The following is a 20110-nucleotide window of genomic DNA, read 5'->3' as shown; positions in this document are numbered from 1 at the left end:
AACACTGGACCAACGTCTTCCTCAGCTCCACTGCGGATGATGGGCGACGTGACGCCGCTGACATCAGTGCAGCTGTGAGACCCAGTGAGACCCAGTAATGAGGAAACAAATAGGACAAAATGGCCTCTAAATAAAACATGTGCTGGAAAATAGAAAGTGGAGTCAGGTGTCCTTGGGAGAGTGACAGCTCTCCTGGTCTCCCCCCTCCTCCCCTCTCTCTCTCTCTCTCTCGCCTTTTTTGCATCCCCTCGCGGAAGCCTAAATGACTTTTCCCGACACGCATCGAACGTTCCCGGGCTTTCTGCGCTCTGCCGCCCGGAACATGCAGGCATCAGTAAACAATGAAATCTCTGGGCTGAAATTGAATTTATAACCACATTACCTGCACAGATAACGTCTCTGAATGGCGCCGCGATAAGAGCAATGGGATTTGATTTTCAGGTGTTTTATTGGTCCACTTTTTGGATAAGCCCCCCCCCCCCCCCTCATCCTCCCACTACAGCCTCCCCCCCCCCCACTCTTCACCTCTGCTCCACACAAACATCAGATTTAATAGTGTGGGAGCGGCCGTGTTCGATGTATGGATGAGCGTGTGTGTGTGTGTGTGTGTGTGTGTGTGTGTGAGTGTGTGAGTGTGTGTGTGTGAGTGTGTGTGTGTGTGCATGCTTTTGCTGAAGCTCGACGCTGCGCTCTCATAAGTGACAGTTGTTGGTTCACGACCACCTTTTTTACACGTCTCCGTCTCCCCCCCCCCCCGCCCACATAAACCCTGTCAGTATCAGTCAGCCTCAGCCCCTCTTCAGCCTGGGGGGTCTCAGACACACAACAGGGGGCTGTAAAACCTGCCTGTGGGGCTTGTTAACTGCTCCCTCACTACGGCAACTGGCCGGGCTGGATGGGCCTCTGTGCTGCGTGCGACTGGCTCGTCTCCTGATGGATTCACTGTCTCTGCGTCTCTGATTGTTTCCTCTTTCTGTCTTTGTGTCTCGCCAGTTCAGGACCTCCTCTCCTGGATGTCTAGCCTTTGTCCAGCTGCCATTTGCACTTACTGTTCCCACTCGGGAGAACAACTCTGGCTATAATCCAGAGTTGTTCTGATGAAACAAAAGCAGCGAGGCATCATTTCTCTTTGACGTGCTTTTTATGTGCAACTCCAGACACCTCAAACAAAACAAGGATTGTGGAGGAAAACAAATCCATTCACATGTTTTCAGGAAGGAATCCCACAGATAAGCACACATGATGAGCCTGAATACAATCTGTAATCTCCCCGTGGATCTGAAGAGAACAGCCCCCCCCTGGCAAGAGCATCATTGAGATAGCACAACACTAGATATCCTCCACGAGTCAAGACGTGGACGGTGACTGTCCCGCGGTCAGAGCCCGCCGCTGCGACAGAGAGATCAGAATCCTGCTGACAAATCCTTAAAGCATCGAATCCCCCTGAGGGTCTGGGTAATGGCCGACGCCAGTGCCCATATGACGGCTGCCAGTTCTGCTGATGCAGACGGAGCGGAGATGCCTAACGTGACCTTTAGTGAATGCCACATCACATCAGGCCTGGATGTCACCCGCTGACATTATGCTGGGGCATGAAAAGGCTGTTCTGCAGGGGAGACGCAGTGACGAACGTCCCCCCGGTGACAAACCTGTGGACGTGGTATAATTCTGATTGACGTGAGGACGATCGGACGGCTTTGAATGGCAGGGGGACGTACGAGCGAGGAGGATATGGAGCTTGTTGTGCGGCGGCTGGCTCTGCTTTCCTCTGTGTTCACAGAGTGCTGAGACAACTCCCTCTAACTGCCATCATTATCCCAATCATCAAACAATTCTCTAAGCACATCAGAAATCCCTCTATAAAGTCATAACAAGCACAGACTCTATATAACCAGTAGGCATGGAGAGTTTGGCAGGGGGAGTGAAGGTAACGCTTGGCGGCTGACACTGCAGCGGTGGGTTGTTGGAGGCAGGTCCTTGGCACACTTTCAGAGGAGATGGAGGGCTATAAAAGCCATTGGCTCCTGCCACACCTGTACCCCACCCTATCCCGTGGCCTGCTTCCTATTTAACAGCATCACATGCAGGATATTAGTCAGGATTCTTTGCCGTCTGTGAGGTAGAACTAACCTCTGAAGCGGAGGGGGGAGAAGGGAAAGTATGCAGGCCGCCGTTTGTTTTTATTGGGGAAATAATGGCCTATTGAGAGGTTGGGTATTTAATGAGCAACATAATAGGCCCTGTAGTAACACATCTGCTCTGAGCACAGTCATTTCCTCAGCTTTCAAAGGGCTGGCGCAGCAGCCCTTTGAAACAGCGAGTTCAGTTCGACTTCTACATATCTGCTTTTTATTAATTGCAGAATTGCTACACCGGTAATACACAAAATACAAATGTGCCGCCAGGCCTGCCGTGTTCAATCCTAACCACATTGAACAGCCACACTCCCTCTCCTGGCTTGACCTCAAATCTCTCACTGTCCAATCTAATTCCAGCATCCTTCAGAAATATCCCTCCTACTCTGCAATCAATTGTGTTTAATGTATTAAAGACACTCACCACAACCACCACAACCTTTGGCCCTTTGCACAAATCAATGCCTCGTTAGACCGCTAATGATCATTCATTGACTAATAAGATCTGAATCAACCTCTTGTAGAACATTGATTGGCCTTTGGCCTCTGTAGTGCTCCGTGTATTATGTGAACACGGCGAGACGGCGGCTGTGAGTCCGGGGGAGTCAGATGATGAAAAAGCTCCTGGTGGGAACGGACAGGAACCCTGAAGCCCAAATAGACTCATTGTGAAGCTCCTCAGGCCGAAAGCCTTTCCTGTTCCCCGACAGATCAATGGACATAACCTCTCTGACCACGGGTCCCTCTCGTTCTTTCTCTCTCTCATTGTCTCCATTAGTCGCCGCAATTGTTCCATCGGGTGCGGGCGTGGCGCAGCATGCATGTGTCCAATCATCTGGTTGATGGAGAGTGGACTGGGTGTCTGCGCGACTGTGACCGTATTCTCCTTCTCAGGACCCGAGGGCAGAGATCGAACCCTGCCTCCGCCTCGCTCCAACCAATCAATCTGGGCCTCATTGAGATGCATGGCTCAATGATCTTTGATAGTGACTTACAGATTGGAGAGAGGGAGTCGGAGGGGGGGTTAAGGTTGTCCTTGGGTGTTTGCGGTAATATGAGGCTACTTACATCTCATAGGGAAATATCTGCAGGAGCTCTTTTTCTGAAATATCTGCCATTTGAAAAAGATCAAGACTAAAGCGTCCCGCTGGAGGCAGAGCTTTTAAATGTTATTAAATGTAAATTACGTTGGTTTTTTTGCAACATTAACTCTTTGAACCTCTAATGACAGAAGCCAGAAACTGTAACGCCTCCCTCAAAGGTGACCAAACTGAAGCTTAATATTTATACTCATCATCAGAGTCAGTGTGTTATACACCGTTTGAATCACAGTATCCTGTAAAAAACATTACATTCTGCAATCCATGCATGACTTTACACAGAGCAGAGAATAAATAGTTATGTAGCACGTGGAGCTCCACTTGATTCCAATTCATTCCCATATTTAAATTATGGAAGAAATGTATCTAGATTTATGGAATAACTGTGGTATAACCAGGATTGTGCTGTTTCCACAGAGGTGTAGAGTTTCTGTGCTGAGGGTTAACGAACACTGCAGCGTGGTTCTGTGACTGAGGCCCGACCCAGGACCTGAGCTTGTTTTTGGCTAAATAGAGTTAAACAAAGTCCAAAATCACGGACCCTTGAAGTCCCACCAGGAACCTTGTATGCATGTCGTTCATGTCGTTCATCTGTCTACTGGCAGCACTTACGATCCTCCACGTTTTGAGACGTAATCGAGCTCACACTGCGGGGCAGCAAATGCCAAATCCAGACTTTGACATCCGTCTGCCGTCTGTCAAAGTCCCGTTGGATCCAGAAGCTGACGGCGGACAGCGATGGAGACGTTCACCGGTGGCCTGTCACTCACTCTGTCACCAACCTGCACACGCTTCCACAGACAGAGATACAGATCCAGCTCCGTCACACGATCTCACACCGGCAGGACTTGAACCTCTCTCAACACTTCAGCCGATCAATCGTCTTAAAACCTTTAATGTGAGTAGATTTGTCCCTGGAGGGAGAAGTTGTTCCTGTTCTTATACATTAAACACACACATCACACACCTGGAGACTGTAAAGCAGATAACGCCCGGCTCCTCAGAGCTCCTCGTGTGAGTTTATAATATGAAGCTGTGGTCGTTATTTGTTCTCTTCTGTTTCGTACATCGTCTGGGTTGAAGCGAATCTTTACTTAATCATTGCTGTTGTGATCGTGTGTGTGTGTGTGTGTGTGTGTGTGTGTGTGTGTGTGTGTGTGTGTGTGTGTGTGTGTGTGTGAGAGAGATACATGAAAAAGCTCCACAGATCACAATCCCTCATTAGAGGGTAATTAGATTGGCTCCAAAAATACAGATTACTCTCATCCAGGATACACATTAATACTGTCTGTGTGTGGATCTCTTCACGTGCGAGAGAGAGCTGAAACCCCAGTAAGCCGGATCTAAATCCCCCTATCCCCCTCTAGGGTTATCTCTCCAATTCACACAATGTAAAATATTCAAGGCTAAATGTCTAAAATGATGGATCTGCGTGAAATACGGACATGTGGGGTCGAAATAAAAACGCGAGGAGGCGGAGAGATAGGACCGACTAAAACGAAAAAAGGAAGAGAGAAAGCGAAGAGAGATAGAGAGAGAGAGGCGAAAGACAAGCTATGCTCTCTATCTCCCTCATCGTCTCGGCCTATCTCCTCTCTCTTCTCTCTCTTCTCTCTCTCTCTCCTCTCTCTCTCTTCTTCTCTCTCTCTTCTCTGTCCCCTCCTCCTCCCCCCCTCCCCTGTCTCCCTCATGCCCCCCCCCCTCGCTCTTTCTCTCATTAGTGGTTAATAAGGGGAACATGAGGAACTCGTTCTGCTGCATCGAGTCCTCAACATGTTTCTAAGTGGTGTTGCAGCTTCAGTGTGTCGCTGTGTGTCGACCTGAAGACTTTCATCAGAGCTACAACAGCCAGAGGACGCTCGCAGACATCGGACGACAGCCAGACTCCATAAGAGTAAAGCGAGTGGTTTGCACACATACACTTACAGTTGGTGCTTTTTAGTTTTACTGCGTTCCTTCTGCTGCTATCAGGTGCACGAGGCACATTCTGACGAGGTTCCCAGATGGTGCTAAAAGGTTTCATGTACATCTATTCGCAGAGTTACAGCGAAGTCTGAACTTCAGTCCTGACATTATGACTCCAGATGAGTGCTAGGAAAACTAAAGGAGAGGAAAGAAGAAGAAAAGAGAAGCAGAGTGAAGCTCTGAGTCAGGGCTGCTCTAAAGGACCTTTCTCTCCATCACATGTGTAACCAACATTTAATCCCTGACGATGAGTCAAAGCCACTTTAAACAAGCCTTGAGCCACATTTCCCTTTGCAGCCGGCAGCTCACACACTGTCCTGCTCCACCACAGACAACACAGCCACCTGCCTAACCCTCACACACCTGTCCCACATCGTGCAGCGCAGGTGAGCAGCCGTAACCATTAGAGACACACTCACACACTTCAAACACAGTTGTGTTCTGCAGGGAACACGCTGTGTGTGAGCAGAGACAAGCAGCAGGCAGCAGACCTGCAGTCACACAGCGTCTCTGCCTTCATCCTCATCAGCGTACATCACCTCAGATAAGCCCCCCCCCTGCAGATAACATCTGATACTGTCAGAAACAGTGTTGACTGCTGCGGGTGTGAGTGGACCAGGAGCACCTGGCCCTCTGTGATACACCTGTGTTTGGGTTCCTCACACTTCCTAAAGGATGTTATTGTGTCTGCCTGGATGAGCAAACAGAGGACGATGGTTTTATCTTCAAAACGTGGAAATCTGCAGATGATGGAGCGGCTTATCTTCAGGGACCCTGAGGGGGGGGGGGGGCTCTGAGGATTCACTCACTTTAAAAGGTTCTTTATACTTAAGCACTTAATGAACATTATTCATATTACTTTCTAGAACACAACGCTGAAGTTTATCAATAATATAAAAACATTTTCCGAGAAATCTTAGCTATTCTGGAAGCTTTAAGGATGTTACAGTAAATTAAATACATTTAAATAAGATAAGAACTCGTTAACTGAGGGTGAACCAGGTCTGTCTGCACTTTGACCTTTTGAGAAAAACGCATTTGAAAGTTCAACAGTTCATAACGTGGACACTATAAAACCAACTCCAACCCATGTTGACACATCACATGCTGCACACTAGGTAGTGAAGTCAAGACAGTTTGGGCCAATTCAGTGCATTATGGGTAGAAACTAAACATTCCCCCCCCCCCCCCCCAAAGATTGAAAGTTTAACCCTCAACTGTATTTTATGCAACTTAGCTTCATTTTAAGCTCTAAATGTTTACACAAGTTCCACGTGGCAGGAAACTTAAAAGTGAAAATTATATTTGCTAATAAATCTGATTTTTTAAGACTTTTTATTAAACTACTAATGATCTTAACTTGAACTACTATCTACTAGATCACATATAAAACAGTCGGCAGCAAAACGTTTTGAATAAGTTCTTCCTGTGCTTCAAATGATCACGTGATTCATTTCCCGCCCTGCTATTGGTCGTCAGCAGAGAGACCTTTGTGATACTAACATGATGCTTGAACATGTGGAGATAGACCTTTGTAGATCTCACTGACTCAGCAAATATATACAAGATCTGCATAAATGAGTGATGCAGATAGACCCTGTTCACTTTAAAGTCCTGAGACACAGACCTCACATCTGTCCAGTGTGTCAGAGAGACCTCGTTCACCCTCAGTGTAAGAACTGTGATGTAAAGTGTCTGTGATGAGATGCAGAGAGGAGTGTGAGCGAACAGAATGTTGGCTGGTGTTGAGATCTATGGTGTGGTTGATGCATTACACTGTAAACAAAGGGGGGGGGGGGGGCAGTAAACAATGGTTCTCCGTCCCGGCTCCAGACTGACTCTGAAGCTGTTGAGAGGAAGATATATTGAACTTTAACACAACACACTCCAGTGGACAGACGCCCCACCAACAAAGAGTGTGTGTGTGTGTGTGTGTGTGTGTGTGTGTGTGTGTGTGTGTGTGTGTGTGTGTGTGTGTGTGTGTGTGTGTGTGTGTGTGTGTGTGTGTGGAGTCGAGGACAAAGTAGATCTTTTACTTAGGTTAAATAATAATATCACAGAGTAGAAATACTCTGTTACAAGTATAAAAGCATCAGCATGAAATGTACATTTCAGAATTACATATGTTTTATTATTGATCATAATAATAAATCCCTGCAACGCTGCAGCTGATGAAGGTGGAGCTTTTATTTAATACTATATATAGTGTCAATAAAGTTTCATCTTAACCTAGAATAAAACCTGATACACAAGTTTATTTTATTTTGAATTACTAATCTGAATCTTCAAAGTAACTGAAATGTAGTGAATTAAAAAGTACAACATTTGTCTCTGAATTGTATAAAGTAGCATTTAAGTACAGAGTGTGTGTGTGTGTGTGTGTGTGTGTGTGTGTGTGTGTGTGTGTATGTGTATGTGCACACACACACACACACACACATACACACACACACACTGGCAGCGTAGCCCCGGTGAGCGCAGCGCGGTGTGAGCCCCCGTCGACACGCCCCTCCGATCTCCCCCGTCAGCAAACACAGCAGAACAAAGAGTCCTGCGGCGGCGCCAGCGGGCGAAGATCTTCTGTGTGTCCTGAGGTCACACAGGAGCCGCTCACAGTTCATCCTCCTCTTCTTCACTCATCAGCTGTGAGCCGCTGCTAATGAGAGCGGACCCTCTGCAGTCTGCAGCCCACCCACAGTAAACTGCAGCACGATACGGTGTGACATCGACATTACATTAAATATCATATCAACTCACAAAAAGCAACTAAACTGTGATTTAACTATTTAATTACTGAGTTATTTTAGACATTTAAAGAAAAAACTATTATTTTTGATGAAAAGAATAAAGAATAGTGCCGTATTTCTGCAAAAGAATTTCAAAATAAAGGCGCATCCTAAAGATGCTGATGTGTTTCAGCAGATAATTAATACAAGGAGATCTTTCAAAGTGTGAGTCCACATTAAACTCATTAAAAGCAGTGTTTGGTTGAAGAGTTCACTTCGTACAGAGACTCAGTGTGTTTACACTAAATATAAATCTCAGAGGAACATATCAATACTCCAACATATAAAACATAAAGAGCAGAGAGGATCAGCGTCATAAAACTTAAATACTAAATAACAAACATGTTTTAAAGAGATCCACATTATATCAAAGGAGGACTTTACTGACTAACTGTGAATGCAACACTTAAAGAAATAACTAAACTTGCAGTAACACCATCAACATGTATGTTCTAATAAAGACAGAACCAGATGCCACATTAGGGAAGTTATTACACATTTGAAACTTGTTGTTATGGATCATTATGCTGCGTATGTTACCGCTCTATGACTTCTCATGTGAAACAGTAGCATAGCAACTCCATGTGATAAAATGGTGTCATTTGCATTGAAACAATCCACAGCATGTATCCCATAATCATTCAGTGATTGATTTGTAATTGCACTAATGGGGTCACGACCGAGACAATAGGATGTGTAAAGCACAGTCTCTGCTCTTACTCAGCCTCACAGGCTGCAGCCGGCCTGCGGAGCGCTGCAGCCTGTGTGGTCTGTGGGGACAATTAGCACAATCTCCATACTAATGGCCGCCTGTAATGGACACTGCTGAGCTGCCAGCTACTGTGTGTGTGTGTGTGTGTGTGTGTGTGTGTGTTTGCATATGCATGTGTGTGTGAGGGAATGTTTGCATATGCGCATATCCTCCAGTGTGAGTGCCTTCCTGTGTGTAGTTGAGCGTCTGCCTGCCCTCTGCAGTGTGTGTTAAGTGCACACTGCAGTTCCTGTGTTTATGTATTTGTGTGTGCGTGTGTGTCTGCATTACTGGTGTGAGTGTGTGTGTGTGTGTGTGTGTGTAAGTAGCCAGTATTTTACTGAGGTGCACCCCCCCTCAGCTCACGGCTCTAACCCTGATCCACGGCCGATCATTAGCACCATAATAAAGAGTTGAGACGACACGTAAAAGGTTATATACTGCTGGACTGCTGTTTTCCTATCAATTATCAAGCCTGTGATTTATGGCCCCAGACCCAATGCTATTCTCTGAGGAGAATTGGGGGAGTGTTTACACCCCTACACAGCGGGGTGAGGGGTCAATCCTGGCAACTTTGACCTTTATGGCAGAGCTGCACCGGCACGGAGGGGAGTTAGCGAACAGCTAAGCAGCACTGGAAGTGACCGAATCGATCAGGATGCATGTGTGAGTACTTTACTTCGGCGTGTTTGAACTGTCACTTGCACACGTTATACAACACAGTAAACACGTCACTTTCTCTCTGAGGCCTGGTCCACAGGTACATGAGTATAAAGTCCCATCTACACAAAGTACTGTTTCAAAATACCTCCATCCAAAGGACCATGCAAAAACACTGTCACACACACACACACACGCACACACACACACACGCACACACGCACACACACACACACACACACACACACACACACACACACACACACAGAGTTGTTGTTGTAACTCAGTGTTTCCCGTCGACATGTCAACACTGAAAACAGAGTTTCTGACAAACAACACACGTTTACATGTTTTAACGAGACCTCAGTGTCTTAATCCTTATTGTTCTGCTGTAGAGTAAACTATTGAGGGTCTGAGGTATGAGGAGCAGAGAATGACACATGTTCTCTCACCCGGACACTTTCCGAACAGATGTCTTCCTTTATTCAAAAACGTTACCAATCTACAATGGCTGCCAATCCTGCTCATAGAGCCACTGAATGATGTCGGGGCGTCGTGTATTTGGGAAGTAAAGCGATCACGCCTGGCATGCCTTTGACATATTGGCTTTTGTCAGGCTCCTCCACAGCTGGAGACTTGCAACAAGCACGAGTGACATGCTGTAATGAGGTCTGTGTGTGACACGAGGCAAACACACATACTGTACATTATATATATGTGTGTGTGTGTGTGTGTGTGTGTTCCTGGCTGCCATCCAGGCGTGCATGCTTGGTGTGGTCCTGCTGTCTGTCTGCGTGTTTAACCCCAGCGTTTGGCCCCGCTGCCCTCTCTATCTGCCTGACTGATTTGTTAGGCTCCGGGGACAGGACGGAGGATGTGTGTGTGGTGTGTGTGTGTGTGTGTGTGTGTGTGTGTGCGCGCTCTGCCTGTACCTCAAGTCTTCCCTGAACACATACACACTCACTTTGATGTGAGATCAGAGGAAGTCGTGATGCAAGTCGATCAGGTGCAAAGAGAGAAGAAGCAAAGATGGCCTCCGTGAAGAAGACTGTTGAACAACTGAACTCATCAGGACCATCTGTCTGTCTCTCTCTCTATCTCTCTCTCTCTGATCTCTGTTATAGTTCTTTTTCTCCTCTGTCTCTCTGTCCCTCTTATCTTCTCTCTCTCTCTCTCTCTATCTCTCTTGTCTCTCTCCTGTCTTCTCTCTCTCTCTGTCTCTCTCTCTCTCTCTCTATTCTCTCTCTCTGTCTCTGTCTCTCTCTTCTGTCTCTAGTCTCTCTCTCTGTCTTGCTCTCTCTCTCTCTGTCTGTTTTGTCTGTTTGTCTCTCTCTCTCTGTCTGTCTCTCTCTCGTTATCTCTCTTTCTCTGTCTCTCTCTTTGTCTCTGTCTCTCTCTCGTTTTTCTCTTTTCTTGTCTCATCTCTTCTGTCTCTCCTCTCTCTCTTGTCTGTCTGTTGTCTCTCTCTCTCTCTGTCTGTCTCTTCTGTCTGTCTCTCTCTCTCTCTGTCTCTCTCTCTCTCTCTGTTCGCTCTGTCTCTCTCTGTTCTACTCTCTGTCTATCTCTCTGTCTATCTCTCTCTCTCTGTCTACTGTCTTGTTCTGTCTATACTCTCCTTCTGTATTATGTCTACGTCTTTATCTCCTGGTAGAGAATATATTCTCGATGGCTATAGTACTCATCTCTCTCTGTCTCTGTTAGCTGTCTTCTCTCTCTTTATTGTCTCTCTCTCTGTCTATCTCTTTCTCTCCTGATCTGTCGGTTCGTCTCTATTTATGTATGGTCGGGGTGTCTGGTATACTATATCTATAGGGTCCTCTCTCTCTCTCTTCCGCTCTCTCTCGCATTCTATATCTATGATCGTATTGTCCTCTGTCTCTATTAGATCTCTCTGTCTCGGGGGGGAGCGGGTTATATCTAGATATCTATCTACTAGAGAGGGGAGGGGGGGGAGATCGATCCCCCCTCTGGTATGCTAGAGGCGCTCTAGCTGTCTGGTCCGGGAGCGCCTCATCTCTTCCCCCCAAAGACAACCTAAAAAACACGACATAAGAAAAAACGAAGCACCACCACCGCACCAACAAAAAGCCACCAAATACGCAAACAAAAAAGGAAAAAAATAAAGACAAAAAAAAACAACACAAAACAGAGGAAAAGGCACAAAAAAAGAAACAGGAAAAAATAAGACAAAAAAAACAAACAACGACAAAAAAAAAAAAAACAACACCCCCACAAAAACGAAATAACCACCAACCCCAACAAAAAAAACAAACCATACAACCAACAAACAGAACACCAAAACCACAACCCGACCCAAGCCAAAAAAAGAACACACACAACCCCCTAACGACACATAAACAAAACACAAACAAAAAATCTGTTTTGATATAGATCTCTCGGGATCTCATCTATGATCTTCTAGGTCATCTCTAATCTCCAACCTCTAGGAGTATGTGTCTCTATCATATCTCTCTATCTATCTATGACTGTGCGCTCCTCTCTCTACCCCCCTCTATCTATCTCTTCTCTTCTAGAATATCTATCTTCTCTCTTTGTCTATGGTCTCCCCCAATAAGCTCTGTTTCTGTCTCCCCCCCAATTCTGTCTCTCCTCTCTCTCTCTCTCGCTCTCTCTCTCTCTAGGGCTCTCCCCCCCTACTGTCTCTGTCTCTCCCCCCCCCTCTCTGTCTCTCCCCCTCCTCTGTCTCTCCCCCCCCCTCTGTCTCTCTCCCCCCTCTCTCTTCACACAAGAGCAGCGCTGCTCGTGTGGCTGATCACAGTCGGTGACGGTGGCAGAAGCAGAAGAGCTACACGATGTGTTATGACTCATGTTTCAGCAGAACACTCAGTGACCGTTTACCAGGCGCACACATACACACACACACACACACACTCGCACACACACACACACCACGCACACCACACACACACACTCGCACACACACACCACACACGCACACACTCCGATTTCCTCACGCTACTGTACAGACTCACTGCCAGACTTTATAGAAATCCTGTCTGTCTCTGACGAGCCGTGTGGTCCACAGCCTGACACTCTGAAACGTTTGAAGGTACATCGGCCTGCATGGAGGCCGATACACACACACACACACACACACACATACACACACACACACACATTCCATCCACAAATACACGATCACGTATAAAACCCCCAAAGACAACACGTAAATCTAAATACATGGGGGAAAGAGACCTCCACGTTCCCGCTCTGCAGCCCTCTAAGATGAAGGGAAAGGAGGTAAAGAGCCAAGAAGAGTTTCCCCTCCTGCCAGGATGAAAGCCTCTTTTACTTGGGAGAACATTAGGAGAACAAACTGCCATCACAACAGGAGGGGGAACAGTGAACCGCGGCGTGCTCTCACATCAAACACAACCACCATTAATATTGTAATGCTTCCTCCCCGAGTGTTTGAAATCAAGAACAAGACGATCAGTGTGGTCAGTCAGCGAGCTGCTCGCAGCTCTTTGAGGCAACGTAGCTGTAAAAAGAGTTTGACACTCAAGCGTTGTTCTTTACAAGACAAGATGTTGTGTTGTTGTCTGGATTCACTTCGGTTGCTTGTTTGTTCTTCATGTTCCTGCTCATAACTACGTTCCTTTAGTTTCCTCACTAAAGATGGTGACAGATCACACTGACTATAAATCCAGGCAGAAGCAACACATCCCAACTCGTCATATCCAGACGCTTTGGAGTCTTTTGCATCGTACGTACGTAACTTAAAATAACTCAATGTTGACTTTTGCTTTCATACAGGACACAAAGTAAAAGCCCTGTGTTTGTTATACCCACCCATCCACCCCGATCTCCTCCCTGTGTGGACTTTCTCGCTCCCTACACACCGTATTCTGACTTCTGGAGCACTTGCTCTGAACGTATATAATATTGCTGCAGATGGCTTCACGTGAAAGCCCAGTTCTTCTCATGCAGACGCTGAAGGAGCCGTGTGCGTCGGTATCAGACACCGAGCGTCGAGACAAAATGTCGGTATTTGACGCCCTGGAAACGAGGCCGTGCTGGGATATATGGTATTGATGCATGGATTGCACATGCAAGTCCGCCTGACAAGGAGTATACACCCTGGGAATAATAGCACGCAGCGAATACTATATGTGTATGCATGAGCATCGAGTGGCTGCTATTGATCTCCTGTGGCCTGCCAGTGGGATGTAAACACTGTGTCTTTCAACAGGAAGCTCCACTCAATACGAGCAGCCGTCAACCACTCCACAGACAACACCGCGCACACACGCAGCCGTGTTATCAAATCAGCACACACAGATAGAGTACACGCCCTAGTGTGTGTGTGTGTGTGTGTGTGTGTGTGTGTGTGTGTGTGTGTGTGTGTGTGTGTGTGTGTGTGTGTGTGTGTGTGTGTGTGTGTGTGTGTGTGTGTGTGAGAGGGAGAGAGAGATGTCAATATACCACACAAAGTTCTATGCACAAGCGTGTGAATGGTACGCACAAACATGCACTGCTGGTGGGTAAAAACCGTTGTAACGACATAATTTGGATTATTTTACTGACTGACAGAAAGCTCCTGACAGCAGTAATACACTAAGATCTAAGTATATACACACACACACACACACACACACACACACACACACACACACACACACACACACACACACACACACACACAAAGTAAGCTGTGAGCAGAACAAGCTGAGATCCATCAAACTTCACCACAGAGATAATCCATGCGCCAGATCTAAGATGAATCCATGTTGTATTGATTGCTCCGCACCGGTCCCCTATCAACGCGTGAATAACTGACCGTGGAGGACGCTCAGAGCGCATCTGGTGGAGAATCCTCAATGTGTGTTACGCTTACATGTTTCCCCCTGATTAACTTCCTGCAGGATTTCTTTTCACTCTCATGCGAGGAGTCGTAGACGACCCGAGTCTCATCCAAAGGCCTGATGTTCATGTTAAACATCTGTATTCAGATTAACTGAGTAGCTTCACCTTCTCTATCCACACACACACTCACACACTCACACAAGTAAATGATAAGACTCACATTAATTGTGCACGTAAAGTAAAATGCGCAGCAGAATTATTCATCTAGTGTTTATTTACATAACAACATGAAAATGATTGTATTTTTATTACTATTATTATTATTATAAATATTAGTTTTGTTAAAAGAATATCTTGGCATTAGTAGTTTTCATTTTATATTGTAAGCAGCTTAGAGCGGGTGTTAGGAAGTTAAAAAGTTCATAATTCCATTTTAATATCTATTTTATATTGCTGTGAAAACATCTCTTTCAAACTATTTATTACATTTTCTCATCTAAATGTAATTTAAGATTACATTTGAACACATCATGATAACATTATAATAACGCATCATAATGTAACCCTAGCTGTTAGCTGTTAGCTTTGCTATTTAGCCAAGTAGGACTGTGCTGCCCACCAGCTGCTAACAGCTAACAGCTAAAAGCTAACAGCTAGCAGCTAACAGCTAGCGTAAACTAGTTCTCCTCCTGCTGATTACTAGTCGCACAGTGATTTGCGTGTGTGTCTCTTCATAATGGTCGTGTTATATGTTAGCAACACCGACTGAGAATACGTCTGAAGTTGCAGCATGACATAATTCCCTTTCCCGTTAATTGAATTGTTTCGCTGATCAAAACAAACCACATATTTGCAGCGACCCGTGCGTCAGCGTGCAAAAGCACATCTGTGAAACGGGACGCTGCCACCGTTAGCGATCAAAGAACAGAAGGAGGTGAGTCGGCTGTTCTGAAGAGGGGAACTCACTGATTGGTTAAACTGTCGGACAATAGTGGACAATCTTTTTTTTTTAGTTTGGAGCTTCGTGGATCTCTTTAGTCTGGTGTGTAACAAGTATCACAACACAGTGGCTCAAACATCTGGCTGCAGTTATCACAGCTCTCACTAAGCTTTGCCACCACACACACACACACACACACACACACACACACACACACACACACACACACACACACACACACACACACACACACACACACACACACCCCTCTGTCAGCGTCTGGCCACAGTGTGTTTTGCCACTCCACTCCTCCGGCTTCCCAACTCGTTTTTTCTGGTAAAAGGCCATTTTAGTTCCAGCTCAGGCCTGCGGCGGGAAGCGTCTCCCTGAGGAAAATAAGCATGACTCGCTCCAGTGAAGACATCTGCCCTTTGAAAGCGAGCGTGGCTGTTTGAACAGCTGTCAGAGCACACCGTGTGTCTCAGATATTCCCTGATAAAACAGAGGCAAGTCTGGGAGGGAGAATCGACAGAGGACAGACACTAAATGGACAGAAGGCGTCGTCCACTGGCAGAGACGGGACAAGTTGCCCCAGCTGCATGTTGGGTAGACTGACAATGAGCAGCGAGAGCAGCACCTGCTCACCTGTGATCAGGACGGGAGGCTCACAAAAGTCAAATGCAATTTGTTTTCCTCAAAATGTTCCTTAGATTCTGGAAGAAAACTGAGTGTTTCTCACAGAACGAAGTGAAAGGGGAACTCATCCAGGCGTTTAAACCTGATTCTTTAAAACACTTCAACCTGCACAAGCATTAAATATTGCACTTAAAGTGAAAAGTCATGTGTTTGTGAAGTTATGAGCAAACACATGACTTTTCACTAAAAGTGCAATATTTAATGCTTGTGCAGGTTGAAGTGTTTTAAATAATCAGGTTTAAAGTAGACTTTATTATTCTGCACGAGTTGTGTGAGAGTTTGTAAACTCGTCTCCGTTTACTCAATTCATCAAGACTTTTCTTCGCTTTGTGATTCTTCACCGTGGAGGCTTGTGAGCAAAGTTTTCTTCAAGAACTCAAGGTCGTTCGTGGCGAGTAATTGATGCAAATGTTTATTCTGCGGGTGAAATATTCCTGATACCTGACAGGGAGAGCGAAGCACTTGGAAGAAGCTCAGACAGACACAGATGGTCATTGCAATTATGAAGGAAAGTTATAAAGTATAAAAGCACTTTTCTATGGCTCAGTTTGAACTTGAGTGAGTATTTGCATTGCCATCGCTGCAGCAGTGTGTGAGCACGACACACACTCTCACGAGAAGATCTCAAGCTTAACAGTTAAGACTTTGGGTCCTGAAGTGACTGTCTGTTGCCCAGCGAAGAGGAACAAGTGTATGTCAGACTTAGAAAAGTGCTGGGAGCTCAATTGCATTAAAGCTCTTAGTTCGCCTGAGCTCCAATCTAATTGGATAAAGCTGGAAAAGCAGCTTCCAATGTGCACGAATCCATTTCTTTCCCCCCGAACTCTTTTCGGAGGAGAGATGCTCTCCGTGTTCTACCCCCCCCCCCCCCCCCCCCATCTTTTGTCCTTGTCAACATTCCCCAAATGAGATTCCCTAAAAATCAGGAGGTGAGGGGAGCACGCATGCACGAGTGCACAGAGCAAACACTGTCAGACAGACACACCTCTCACACCAGCGTGCTGCGCTGGCATCTCTTTCCTCTCCCGTCCTTATTAAAATTCCATATTGAGATTCCTTCCTGCCACTCCGCCTCCCCGGCCCTGTCACTCAGACACCAACCGGCGACAAAATCAGCAAGTTTCAACAAAGACACACACACATGCAGAGACACACACCACCCAAACTTTTCTTAAGACAACTCGTCCCTGCTCTTGCCTTTATGTGTGGGATGAAAGTTTCCTTTAGGTGATATGTACGAGAACATGTATCAGCGTCTCCCCCTCCTGCCTGCGCCCTCTCCATCTCTGCCCCCCCCCCCCCTCTTTCTCATTGTCATTATTTTCGATGGTGTCCCCCTCTGATCTGCCGAGCCTTTGGGTGCTCTCTCTCCTCTCTCTGTCTTTCTCTGGTCTCTTTCATCTGTCAGGCGCTCCCCTTGGCGACCGCCACTGAGGGGGTTTGATTTCCCATCATGCCTAGCATTGGCTCCCTGACTCCGGCTCCCTCTCTCCCCACCCCCTCTCCCTGTGAGGCGAGTGTTGTGCCCCCGCGTGGTTGGGCAATTATCCCCGGGAGTAATGAGGAGCGTCTCTCCCTGCGCGGCGCACTGACTGACACCTCTCCCACTCATTTGTCAACAAATCAGACGGCTGGTGTGGGCGGCCATATTGAGCTGAGGGTTGTCGTTGGGAAGCTGAGGCTGAGGCGCATCGTCGCGTCTCTCTCTCTCTCTATCCTCCTCCATCCCTTCCTCTCTATCTCTGCCACCTCGTTATCTCTGACAGGGTGTCACTCGTTCCAACTCTCACTCCTCCCGTGTCAACCTCCACACGCTCCGATGTATTTGTGTTCCTCAGCCGCCAAGACAAAAGTCAGACTTTCAATAGGCCTAATGGTCATATGTGGCTAATGATCACTAAGCTGAATAAGTGACACAATTCAATTTATTTGTGTCAAAGTCAGTCGCAGCCAGACTGTGTAAACACTTTGTCCGGCTACACCATGAAGACTAGAGTGCAAAAGGGAAAATATGTTCAGATACGTCTTCACTCGCTCCTTTCAATTTGTCACCATTAGTGGCCGCAGCTGCAGAGGAAATGTAAATGTGCAGTGTCATGTCAGTCCAGTCTTTGATGTGCCAATTAAACTCTGCACTGCATACTTTAAAGATGTGAGATGAGGGACTGTGTGTGAGCTTCAGACGTGCCCTGCGTGTTTACATGGCCCGACGTGCGTCAGATGTGTGTGTCGAGTGTGTACTCACTGTGCTCTTTGCGCTCCTCCGGGCTCAAAGACGCCTCTCCATCAGACAGCAGGCCGGACATGGAGAACAGCTTCCTGCCTGAGTCCTCCCCGGCTTTGAGGGAGCCTCCCGGGGAGCAGAAGTCAAACTCCTTCCCCTCCACCTCCGGGAAGCAGCTTTTCAGCCTCTTGGCAGGGGTGAAAGCCGAATGGTAAACCCCCGACTCCCTCTCCTCTTGCGGGGAGGAGAAAGGTCGGAAGGCGCCCACCCCGCTGTGGTTGAGCATGCTCAGGGTGGAGCAGTCCAGGTTCGGTGGGTTGAACTGAGGGTGCAGGTGGAGCAGGGAGGTGGGGAAGTCTCGGGAGGGAAAGGTGCCTGACATGGGGCCCTGGCGCTGATACATGGAGGTGAAGGTGTAAGAGGCAGAGGGGAAGGGGAGGTGGAGGTCCTTCTCCATGGAGGCAGGGACACCGAAGGGCCTGGACGCCTGGCAGGGGACGGAGGCGTCTCGGCCGGCCTCGGCAGTGGAGGCGAGGACCATCAGGGCGGGGGAGGCCAGTGGAGCCGGCAGGTAGGAGGGGCTGTCCATCTTGAAGGGGCGGTGGAGGTCCATTCACCTCCCTGTCAGCGGTCCTGAGGAGAAGCAGGGACAGTGTTGAGGTGGAGCGTAAAGGCTGAGCTACGACAGGACAGAAAGATTTAGGATCTTTTTTTTCTTCCAAATGTGGCACCAAAAAATAATTTTCTCCAGAACATTACTGATAATAATAAATTATTGAGTTTGATTTAAGATGATTTTTCTTTCCATTTTGAGAAATTTATAAGGAATTTTTTGTTTAAGATCCCAAACGCCAAAAAAGCTGTTTTGCAACTCTGTGTTTTACAATCACAGCTTTGGACCAATTTCAATAGAGAAGGGTTGGGGGCCTACTGTGCCTGTAAATAATTACGACGGAATAAACTGCCAATAAAACACACACGGAGCCGGAACAAGATAAATCTGACCGCGAGGAACAAACTACATTTTGGGGAAATCCTTCAAACACGTTCAGAAAAAAACAACAATTCCTCTTTATTTATCTCTGTAATGAATTTTAAATACATTTTAAATCAGGCGAAATCTTTTTTAAATGTGAAACAACAACGTGCACAAAAACATCAAAGGATTTAGTGAGTTGAATTAATTGTGGAGAGTTTAACATAACGGTTTAAACAATAATGTATTACAATCTGCTTATAATAAATAGAAATAAATGAGCAAAAGGTAAATAAAAAACTGATTCATATATTTGTGAACTTTCTTTTCCAGCTGTTAATTCACCAGGACGAGATAAAAGTTTGCGCCCGACATTAGATCGACTTAAAAACACTTTAAAGAAATACATCCAGCTGATTGTTTTACAATTCAGCGACTTTTTTTTTTTTTTTACCGAAATCTAATAAAATCCAGGTGAAGATTTGAGATGTTAGAGACAGAACTCAAATGTTCTCTTCAAAGTCTTCACATCGTTTCAAAGCAGAGTTTTCCAGCGAGAGCGCACAAGTTCCCTCACTTCACACGCGACAGAACACGCGACAAATAACCAATTAACGCAATTAGAACAAAGGAAGCTGTAGTGACTTGTGTTATCACGCAGCATCACTTACCGTGCACTCACAGCGAGCTTCAGTCTCCGCAAGGCAACTCTCTCCGTCTCTTTCAACTTCTGAGTCCAAGGACGCGGCACTTTCTCCCGGTCGCGCAGCAAAGAGAGGAGAAGAGGAATAAAAAGAGAGCGCGAGGGAGAGAGCGCGTGCAGCTGCAGGCAGCCTGTTCTCCAGTCCTGCTCCAGATGTTAAAACAGCGAGATGTTTGCACTTCAGGAGAGGAAGTCGCTGCGTTCCTGGGCTGGATCAGGGCATCAGTGAGCGGACTGGCTGCGGGTCGGTCGAACTCTGTTGGTCTCTCCTTCATGCGCTCCGTGTGACACCCCCCCCCCCCCCTCTTCTCTCCCACCCCTCTCTCCCCCTCTCTCCCTGCCCCCCT

General features: G+C 46.7%; 1 protein-coding gene across 1 annotated transcript in view; it reads right to left on the bottom strand.

Moving 5' to 3' along the window:
- The window catches only part of rnf220b (ring finger protein 220b), a 30980-nt gene extending 11213 nt beyond the window's left edge, over nucleotides 1-19767 (bottom strand). The window contains exons 1-2 of the mRNA XM_029430122.1: nucleotides 19732-19767; nucleotides 18106-18705 (exon numbers count right to left, since the gene is read on the bottom strand). Coding sequence (XP_029285982.1) covers nucleotides 18106-18697 — 592 coding nt within the window. The 5' untranslated portion in view covers nucleotides 18698-18705; nucleotides 19732-19767. The remainder of the gene's footprint in view (nucleotides 1-18105; nucleotides 18706-19731) is intronic.
- Between the last annotated feature and the right edge of the window lie 343 nt (nucleotides 19768-20110).

This window comes from Cottoperca gobio, chromosome 4 (genome assembly GCF_900634415.1).
Source record: "Cottoperca gobio chromosome 4, fCotGob3.1, whole genome shotgun sequence".
Taxonomy (NCBI): Eukaryota; Metazoa; Chordata; class Actinopteri; order Perciformes; family Bovichtidae; genus Cottoperca; species Cottoperca gobio.
This window is presented reverse-complemented; position numbering and strand designations above follow the sequence as displayed.